The sequence below is a fragment of the Pelodiscus sinensis genome, chromosome 6 (genome assembly GCF_049634645.1).
Source record: "Pelodiscus sinensis isolate JC-2024 chromosome 6, ASM4963464v1, whole genome shotgun sequence".
Classification (NCBI taxonomy): domain Eukaryota; kingdom Metazoa; phylum Chordata; order Testudines; family Trionychidae; genus Pelodiscus; species Pelodiscus sinensis.
Genome location: NC_134716.1, coordinates 98,210,528 through 98,221,433, shown reverse-complemented (window position 1 = coordinate 98,221,433; position 10,906 = coordinate 98,210,528). Strand labels below are relative to the sequence as shown.

The 10,906-nt window shown below is 44.0% G+C and overlaps 1 protein-coding gene across 1 annotated transcript in view; it reads left to right on the top strand.

Moving 5' to 3' along the window:
* The first annotated feature begins 1,684 nt into the window (after window positions 1–1,684).
* NDUFS4 (NADH:ubiquinone oxidoreductase subunit S4) overlaps window positions 1,685–10,906 on the top strand; it is a 68,387-nt gene continuing 59,165 nt past the window's right edge. Inside the window, exon 1 of the mRNA XM_006139537.4 lies at window positions 1,685–1,879. Coding sequence (XP_006139599.1) covers window positions 1,794–1,879 — 86 coding nt within the window. The 5' untranslated portion in view covers window positions 1,685–1,793. The remainder of the gene's footprint in view (window positions 1,880–10,906) is intronic.

The window sequence follows — 10,906 nt, the reverse complement described above, 5'->3', positions numbered from 1 at the left end:
GGAAATCATGTTATTCCAGGGACAGTCGTGTAAGTCAAAAAATGCTTCCTAAAAAAAAAATTGTGCTATCGCAAAAATGTGTTAAGCGAGCACGTGTTAAATGAGGAATTACTGTACTCAGAGGCCAATGAGAACAATTTTTCTCCCTCCTCCTTGTGACACCCTTTCAGATACCTAAAAACCGCCTGGAACTTTCCCTTGCATCAAACCCCAGTACCAGCTTTGTCTACATATTTACTCTGCTGACACCATCATTGGACCTAAACATGCCAGTTACAAGATCAAGAACACATATACCTGTTCATCCAGAAATATAATTTATGCCATCATGTGCCTAAAGTGTCCATCTGCTATGTACATTGGACATACGTCTCAGACACTTCGCCAAAGAATCAATGCACACAAAACAGACATAAGACTCACAGAGAGAAAGCTGTTGCTTGCCATTTCAGCCAGACTGACCATTCCCTCAATGACCTTAAAACATGCATATTGCTTCAAAGAGACTTTAACTCCAGACTTAAACAAGAAGCTTCAGAATTGTCATTCATGCTTAAATTTGACACTTTATGTATGGGTTTAAACAAAGACTCTAATTATCTCACCCATTACAAAGATAGCTTCCCCAATTATCACCCCTAATGTCATTACCTCACAGAAACTTCCCCTATTATCACCCCTACATCATTACCTCACAAACACTAACCTTTGCCTCTCACCCCCACTCTTCTAAAATTTGATTTGTCAATTTCACATGCGTTTATTTTTATGATTGTATTACTTTGGTATATGTGGTTGTGCTGATTTTCTTCCACATAGTGATCTGAGGAAGTGGGTCTGGCCCACGAATGCGCATCACCTAGTAAACCATCTTGTTAGTCTTTAAAGTGCTACATATTTCTGTCTTTTGTTTCTGCTAGACCGGACTAACACGGCTGCATCTCTATCACTATTTTATAAAAAAGAGTTGAGAAACACTGCTCTAGTGTAGCATGTAGTGTTATTTTACCTCCCCTCTTAATGTGGTGCAGTAGAAAAATTCACTCCATGTTTACAGATATTACTGAATCTAAGGGCATTCATTATAGAAAGCAAACCATAACATGCATAAGATGTTCGGCTAAGATACTGGGCTAGATTAAACTTTGGTCTGATCCAGTATGGCTTGAAGCGGTTCCTTCATATAGAGGGTTTATAGTTTTGTTCATTGACTTTCAGCACTCCGCTTTAAAACATTGTTCCAGCATCACTGTCAATATGTTGGAATTTGGATTATTTTGGTCGACTAAGAAAAGTTGTGCATCCACTATACCTAGATAGTAAAACTGCGTTATAGCCAAAATTTTAGAGAATTTAGCAGGAAATCCAGGTATTTGTAATGTTGTTGCTTCCAGATGCCTCAGGGAGTGAAATTTTTGTGTAAGAGGAACATTCTTTGTTCTCTGTTTATACATATTGCTAGGGAAGGGACAGGGCCAAAAATTCCTAGGTGCCAACTTGCAACAATTTGCAGTGCATTTTCACCACATTATGTCAGGATGTAAGATTCTTTGATGCACCAAGAATGCTTGGACTTCTGCATTTTACAATTTAGGGGGAGTGCTGATGTTAAAAATCGGAAGGATCCAAGTCGCCCCCCGCCCGAACTCCCTGCCCCTTCCGCATCCCGCCACGCCCCCGTTGCTCCTCTCTCTCCCCACGTCCTTCGCTTGCTGCCTTCGCGTTTCCTCTCTGGGCGGAGGAGTTTTGTCCCTGTGAGGCCGCCGTTCCCCAGCGGTTCTGGCACTACCACCATGGCGGCGGCGTTGTCAATGTCAGCGGCTCGGAGGCACCTTGCGATGGGTAGAGGCGCGTTCGCTGCCTGCCTCACTCCGGCCAGGTAACGAGAACCCTGGGCACCCTTCCCGGCCCGGGAGCGGGCGGTGACGAGCTCGGCGCGGGCCCTGCGGCCTGTTGTTGTCAACGGGGCGGCAGTTTTCGGGGGCGGGATAACACGCGTGGTTCCGGCCCCATCCCCGCCGGGGAGAGCGGGCATCCCCGGGGGGAGCCTCCGTGTGGGCCGCGCTCGCAGCCTCCGTGCGAGGAGCGGTTCCCGGGGCCTTCCCTCTGGGGGGAGGGCAACGTTCTACCTCCATGCCCGGGCCCCTGCAGGGGCTTGTGTCGCCGCAGTCCAAGCTTACCCGGACCGGGCACCCGGCCCGCTGGGCTCGCTCAGCGCTGCTGAAAAATACGGGTGCCCAGTGTCCGAGGGCGATGGGTGCTTGGCGATGAGCGGGTGTGAGGAAGATCTAGTGGTGTTTCTTTTTCCGCCCCCGTGCTAGGAGTCCCAGCCCAACTGCTGTGCTGTAGTTTCTAAGGATATCTGGCTAATTCTGTAGTAGACACAGTCAATAAGAGAGCTGCTCTGCAGAGCCGCTGTGGGGGTAGCTCCCAGAGCTGGTGTGAGCCAATACTGCTCTGGACCGCTGTAGCTCTGCGTTTTAAATGTAGTAAGAGGCACCTCTTACTAAATTTAAAATGCAAAGTTGCAGCGGTCCCGGACTGGTGCGAGCCAGGACTGTTCACACCACGCCAGGTCCAGCAGCCCCTGTTCTCATCTCCCGCCATGGGCAGAGGCTGCTTTACAGCAGCCTCTCCTATCCCCCCTGCCTGTTGCCCCCAGAGGCAGCGAGGGTGGGACAGGAGGCACTGCAGAGTTTGCTTCCTCCACCAGGTCCTGTTTGCCCTTCTTTCCCCTGCTACCTCTTTAAGAGTACCCCCACTCGACTACTCACTTACACCTCTATTAGCTTTATCACCACCTTTCTGGTTACAGTTTAAATATAGTGACTGTTCACAAGAGCACTTCCCCATCAACTGTTATTTAATAGTTACAAAATGTCTCAAAGGCTTTGTAAAACTTGTGTTACTCTTTATAAAGCTAGAGGCCTTAGGTTCTCAACCAGGGTACATGTTTCTTTGGGATATGCAGAGGCCTTCCAGGGCATATTCAGTTAATCTAGGTCAGTGTTTCTTAAAACAGAGACTGGAAGCAGAATAACTGCACCGGGTCCCACACCATAGAAAGCTAAGTTATTTGTTTCAACTCTGGGTAGCAGAACTTGGGTTTCAGGTAAGGCTCACAAATGGAAAACAGGCTCATGTATCACACTGAAACATAAGCACAATATTTCTATTACTGTCAATTTATTTTATAATTATATGGTAAAATGAGGAAGTTTTTTTGTTTGTTTTTTTGTGATTGTGTGTTATGACACTAGTATTTTTATGTCTGGTTTTGTAAGCAACTAAGGTATGTTTGTTTTAAAATGAGATAAAAGTTGGGATATGCAGGACAAGTCAGGGGAAACAATAATCTGGAAAGATTGAGAACCACTGGTCTAAAGATCAGGCCTGAGATGTATAATCACCCTTAGACTAGAGTTATAAAAATTTGTTAAAAAAGGTAACAATGTAACTCCTACAAATCCTAGTGGTTGCATGGGTATACACTGCGGTGCTCCACAATATAAAGCTTAAATAAGCTTTTTACTGCCCAAAGCGAAGCCCCTCCCCAGGAGTGGAACTGTTGGCCCCGCTCCCCGGGAGGCTTTGCTGTGGGCTCTGCAGCTGGCTGTCTGGAAGCAGGGCTGACAGCCCCTGATGCTCCCATTCCTGGGGGAAAGCCGGGCTGGGGCTGCTCCCACCAGCCATCTGGAACCTGTGGTGGGCCCCACAGTTTTGGAGTAGCTCCCTGCCTGGGACAGGTGGAGAGCTTCTCCAACCCATACTGGTTAACTGGAATCGATAAACATTACCCATTTAAGGTAATGCTTAACTGTTAACTTGTTAGCCTTTGTCTTCCCTACATCAGACTTAAGTTTCTTATCTTGGTGCCCTTTTTCCTTCTTCCGGGAGAGAAAATGAGATCCATGTGGATCGCTGCAAAAGGAGGTTCCTCCCCAGATGTATCCCAAAAATATAAAGCTGCTGTGGTTGTCCTTTTCTTGTTGTGCTCCTTGAGGTGACAGTAATTCAACACTCTGTGAAATGGTTCTTGTATCTGTTGCAAAATTCTTTAGAATCTGTTAATATGAACTGGACTTACTAATAGGTGAAACAAGTTAAAATTGCATGTTGCAAGAGACTCTAAAATGTAGATAACACTAAAAAGGCTATTTTAAAAATATTAAATACTTATTTGTTTTAAACTAAGCAAAATGGCCTTTTGCTTATATTTAAGAAAAAAAAAGGATGGTGGATAGTGAACTGGCCCAGGTTCAACTCTCTGCTCTGCCTGTAACTTACTGTATGTAACCCTGGGCAAATCATTTGGTCTTTGTTTCTTAGTCTCCCATCTGCAAAAATATACTTCCTTACCTCATAGGGTGTTTTGTGGATGTGAGGCATTCAGTTACTGTGGTGTGAGGAGTCTCATAAGCAAAGAAATGTTTTACAGAAAATAGTTTATTGCATGGGTATGGATTGCTGTGTGCACGTTAACTTTCTGGGGCTCTGCATGGGCTATAGAAATTGACTGATACACGATGAATTGGAGTATTGGGGTCTGACTCTGAATGATCTTAAGGTTGAGTTTAAACACTCAGAAACGACATTGAGTTCAGCCTGAACCTGCACTCTTGTATTATCACTTAACAAAGCATCACAGAAATTTCAGGGCCCCCATAATTCTTTACAAATGCATTGAAATGGGAGTATCTAGCTTCAGAGATACCAAGTACAGTAGAGACTATTTCCTGTACTGAGGGTTGTTTTGTTTTTTAAATCCTTCAATTTGAATGTATTTAAGTCAAATGGCAGTTAAGAACAATAAGAGGAAAGTAGAATACATTTGCAAGGTTACTGGAATAAATTGCATCAAGATTCCTCAGGAGCTCAGAAAAGTGATGCTGGAAACAGGGCCTGCTCTAGACCAAATGATCCAGGCAAGGAGTGTCTTCATTGTGTCCTCCTCTCCCATTTGTTAAACTTTTGAATGTCTTATTTTTTATTTTATATGTGGCACATTTCATTGATGCATGATTTATCCCTGTGATTCCCTTCGCCTTATATCCATGAGGACATGGCTGACAACATTGTAGGAGGTTTGAGGAAAATTTAGTTCTCAAACTCAGGTTTTACTAAATTTTGCAAAGGTCCAAAGCATTGTAGGAGATTTGTGAAAAATGCATCTATGAACAGAATCCCCAAATGTTTTACTTGGTACATTCAGTTTTCCCTTTTGTGGCTAACAGTTAAAAGAATCCTCTGAACCAGAATCTCCCATCCAGCCATGGCTGGAAGAACCTACACTTCAGTAGTGGCAGTTGGGAAAATGTTGTTCTGCTGTTTTAACCAATCTTCTCTTTTTATATAGTGTGTGTGGGTATAACATGGTGAAACGTCCTTAAAATAGTATTTCTGAATTGAAATATTATAGCATTGTGGTCAAATGCCACTCAAATAATTCTATCCAAAATATCTTAGCTATAGGAATTTAACAGCCACTGCATTCGATGTGCTCTGCCTAGGTGGACCAGCAACTTTCAGGGTCCTGATATTTTGACACAAATCCACCTTTGAGACCACTTCAGTGTTACAATGATAGCATCAGTGCACACTCATAAGGCAGTTGATTTTAAGATGTTATAACTCAATTCTTAACCTTTGCAGCTTTTAACAAAATAATAGTTTGCATAGACCTCAGTCTTCTTGATGACTTGTATTGAAATCATTTTCTGATACAATCTTTAGAGACTTTGAAGAAAAATCTGCAGAATATAACTAAACTAATTTTTGGTTTTGCTTCCTCTCTCCCAAGAGGAGATGATAGGAATTTCACACTTCATGTGCTATTTATGTAAATAATTTTCTGTCTTGTAGGTGGATGCAACTTTTGCCTTTTAATTTGATATGGAAGTAATGTAACAGGATTTGCCAAAAACTTCAGAGCCTCAGGTTTCAAAAGTTACTTCATTCCCCTCAGCCTGCCTGTTGCCTTAGTTTTCTTGTTAATAACTTCATATATAAAAATAATTTACATTGATGTTCCCTATAGAATTATGAATTGTCATTACCTTTAGATTATCAATAATCTTCTCTGCTCTTAATACAGTATTCAATTCTTCTGTTTTTCTGGTGGCTTTTACTTACAGAAGAACAACCGATTTGATTTTGTAACCTTAAACATAAAGGATTTAAGTTGCACTTAAATTTTTTGAAGGTAGTAATGTTGTTTGAAGCTCATGTGGTAATAAGTGACTTGCCTGCTATATTTTGGGTCATCAATTTAACGCTGCCCTTCAGAGTTGGCTGAGTCAGAGAATGTGTTTTCTGTAGGGAATGTCACATAGGATAGCTTAATATCCTGTTATGGAATAACTAGTTGGTAAAGCATTCAGATACCATGATGCCGGTTCCTCTATAAAGTACATACTTAGGAGAACTCTGAAACAATGGATTTTGTTCCTAGAAAGGTTGATGTCACCTTTCATCTTTCACTGGCAGATAATTATGAATATCTTGCAGTTCATTGTTTGGGGATCTCTTTTGGATGAGAATTTAAGCTGAGACCTTGTCATGGCACTTTTGGTAAGAAATGGGTATATCCTTGTTTGAAAAAAGTGTTCTTCTGGGCTTAACTAGGGCCACTGCGATTCCAGTGAAAGTCAGATTTCTTCTCGAGGTCCCTGAACAATTGTCTAAAATTGTAAGTTATGCAGGCATTTATGTGACTAGCTTCATCTTGTAGCAGTGTAATGCTTTCACTTACCCAAGTTTAAAATAGTATTTGGTCTATACTATTAGTACAACAGCAACTAATTTGTCTAAATTATAAAAAGAGAATTTCTCTGATACTTTGAATTGATATTGTCTAGAATTAGAATGAATAACTTCAAGCATCAGGCTCATTTGCAGTGGTCTAAATGAATCTTACAATCTTGTGCACATGAATTATAGAATCATAGAATACTAGAACTGTAAGGAAACTTGAGCGGTCATGAAGTCCAGTCCCCTGTACTTATGGAAGAACCAAACGCCATCTAAACCATCCCTGATGGGTGATTGTTTACCTACTCCGGACTCGCCAATCATGGAGATTCCACAAGCACCCCAGGCAATTTATTCCACTGTTTAACTACCCTGACAGTAAGTTTTTCATGATGTCCAAGCTAAACTTCCCTTGCTGCAATTTAAACCCATTGCTTCTTGTCCTATCCTCATGCCATGTCTACACTAGGAAACTATTTTGAAATAACTAAATTTGACGTAATAACTCCAGGTTTTAAAAAATTTAAATAGCATGTCTCCTCTGCAGGGAAGCCTCGAAATTAGTCTGAGGCAGACTCCGTTAATGTGGACATTCTACCTCAGCTTAGAGACCCAGAAGTACTAGGGAGTAATTAGTTTGAATTACTCTGGAGAGTAATTCTTTTTAAATAGCTGCACTGGTGTATCCACATTAACACCATTTCAAAATAACTACTTTGAAATTAGCATTATTTGCTAAGAAAAGCAAGAGTACAGATTTTGAAATAAGGAGCTCGTTATTTTAATGGGCTTGGTATTGTGGACACTGCTTATAAATTCTATCTAAGGTGGGTGATTTCAAAATAAAGCCCTACGCTGTGTCTACATTGGCGTGATCTACACTGGCTGCGAGTTCTTGCACAAGAACACTGACGTTCTAATGTATGAAATCAGTGCTGCTTGCGCAAGATCTATGATGTACCTGCTCAGGAATAAGCCCTCTTGCACAACTGTTCTTGCGCAAGAGACCAGTGTAGACAGGCAACATGAATTTCTTGTGCAAGAGAGCGTCTACACTAACAAGGATGCTCTTGCGCAAAAGCACATCTCTTGCGCAAAGGCACATGCCAGTGTAGACGCTCTCTTCTGGAAGAGTTTTTGCACAAGAACTCTTCTGCAAAAGAGTTCTTGCGCAAAATCATGCCAGTGTAGATGTAGCCCTAGTGTTTTTCCCTTTGTAGACCAGGGCTCAGAGATTAAGGAGAATAATTTTTCATCCTCCTCTTTGTAACAGCTTTCTAGGTACTTAAAGGCTGTTATCACGTCCCCCCTCAATCTTCTCTTTTCCAGAGTAAACAAACCCAATTGTTTTAATCTTTCCTCACAGGCCATGTTTTCTACCCCGCTTAATATTTTTGTTGCTCTTCTCTGGACTGTCTCCAGTTTGTCCACATCTTTCCTGAAATGAGGTACCCAGAACTGGACAAAGTTTTCCTGCTGAGGCCTAATAAGTATAGAGTGGAAGGATTACTTCTTGTGTCTTGCTCACAACTCTCCTGTTCATACATCCCAAGGCTATGTCTAGACTGCAAACCTCTTTCGAAAGAGAGCGTCTAGACTGCACGCGGAACTTTCGAAAAAGCGGCTTGCTTTTTCGAAAGAAAGCACCCAGTGAGTCTGGATGCTCTCTTTCGAAGAAGCCCTATTTACATTCAAGAACGCCTTCTTTCGAAAGAGGAACTTTCGAAAGAAGGCGTTCTTCCTCGTGCAATGAGGTTTACCGCCGTCGAAAGAAAAGCCGCGTTCTTTCGATTTAATTTCGAAAGAACGCGGCTGCAGTCTAGACGCAGGTGAAGTTTTTTCAAAAAAAGGCTACTTTTTTCGAAAAAACCCCTGAGTCTGGACACAGCCCAGGATGATTGCTTTTTTTGCAACAGTGTCACACTGTTGACTCATGTTTAGCTTGTCTGCTGTGACCCCTATGCTTTCCGCAGGACTCATTAGACCAGTGTTTCCCAATTTTATTTGGCCGAGGAACCCTTTTCAGCTTTTCAGAATTTCAAGGAACCCCTAGGTTTGTCAAGCAAAAAAAAAGGGGGGGGGGAGGAGAGAGGGACCCACCAATTCATGAAAATCACATTCCTTCCCCGAGACACCCCTCCACCTCCCTTCCGTGAGGCCTCATATGCTCTGTTCCCCTCCTCTCCATCACTTGCTATCCCCCGCCCTTATACCTGTCTCAACCCTTTCCCTTTCCCTTTTCCTCTGCACAAGCCCCTTCCCTCCCTCTCCCATACCTTCTGCCTTCCACTTTGTGGGGCCGGAGTCTGTGCTCTGTCCCCGGACTCCAATCCCGCAACTCAGCCATATGGCGCAACACAGCGCCCAGCAGGTTTAAAATCCCGGGCCGTGACATTACGTCACGTCTGAGCGTCACCCCACCTACTGGTTTGAGCACGCTGCGCAGGGCAGCAGCAGCCAGCAAGGGGGAGCTCAGTGAAGGTTGCGCATGGCAGGGACGGGACCAGGACAGGGGAGAGACGCTCTGGGGCTGGGGTGGGAGGACATGCGGGGGGGGGGGGGGGTGAGTCAGGACCTGCTCCAGCTCCAGCTCTAGCTCCAAATATTGCTGGAGCATGAGCACCACGAGACCACACAACTCGCCGCCCATGCCTCTGCTGGCTAGCCGGCGCTCTCTCTCTTTTTTTCAGAGGGGGCGGGGGAGTGCCGGCACCTCGCGGAACCCCTAGTTTTGCTCTGCGGAACCCCAGGGTTCCCCAGAGCACCAATTGGGAAACACTGCATTAGACAGTCATTTCCCATTTTGTATGTTTGAAACTGATTGATTTCCTTTACCAAGTGGAGTACTTTGCATTTGTCATTACTGAATTTCATTCTATTTACCTGAGAGAATTTCTCCAGTTTGTCCAGGTCATTTTGAATTACAGTTAGGCATGTAAAATCCTGTGATGTTTAACAGAATATGATGGATAACTGATTAAAAGGGATGTGGGTGGAAGCCTGCTCCAACCCAAGCAGAGACTGCTCCAGCCTAGTGCCCTGTTGGCTGAAGTCCTGCCATTCAGCTGGAGCACCCACCTGACTGCAGCAGGCAGGGAGCTGCTCCAGCCCCTGCTGATTAATAGATAACCAGAACTGGTAAGCATCATTAAGGGTGATGCTTACCAGTTAATTGGTTATCCTTTCACATCCCTAAATACAGTCCTATCTTCCACAGCATTTGCAACCCCCTCCTGGCTGGATATCATCATTAAACTTTATAAGCATGCTTTCTATGGAATTATTTAGATTGTTGATGAAGATATTGAACAGAACCAGTCCCAGAACTGATCCATGTGGCATCCCATTTGTTATGCCCTTCCAGCATGACTGTGAACCATCAGTGATTACTCTCTGGGTATGGAAATCCAGCTAGTTATGCACACACCGTATAGCAGCTCCATGTAAGTTGTACTTTTCTAGTTTGTTTATAACAAGGTCATGCTAGACCTGTATTTCCCAACTTTTTTTGGCTAAGGAACCCCTTTAGAATTTCGAGGAACCCCAGCCAGGAAAATTGGTCAAGCAAAAAAATAAATAAAGCGGTAACTATCTCTTTATTGGGGGAAGAGTTCCAAGTTCTTGCAGAACCCTTACTATCGCTTCGTGGAACCGTGGGGTTCCACAGAGCACTATTTGGGAAACACTGTGCTAGACTGCATCAAATATTTTAATAGAGTCTAGATGTGCCATATCTACCACTTCCCCCATATTTATAAATCAGAGAGTGAAAAAATGTACAGTAGAGTCCCTATCATCCGACGTAAACAGGACCGACACATGGTCCGATTACCGAATATGTCAGATGATGGGAACTGCTGCCGGGGAAGAAGCGGCCCGGCGGCAGCAGCAGTAGCTGTCCCAGTGCTCTCTAGGAGCAGCTGATGCGCTACTTCCGGGGAAGACGTGGCCCTGGCAAGAGCCCCATCAGCGGCTCCAGAGCACGGGGCGGGAGAATGGCCCCATTCGCTGTCCCGTTGTCCCGGCCAGGAGCAGCAGCAGCTGCTCCAAGAGAGTGATGGGCCATTTTCCCCGCCCGCGTTGTATCCCACCATGCAGCTCCTGGGGACAAAGTCCATAGGAGCTGCAGGGTCGGATAAAGCGGAGTGTCAGATTA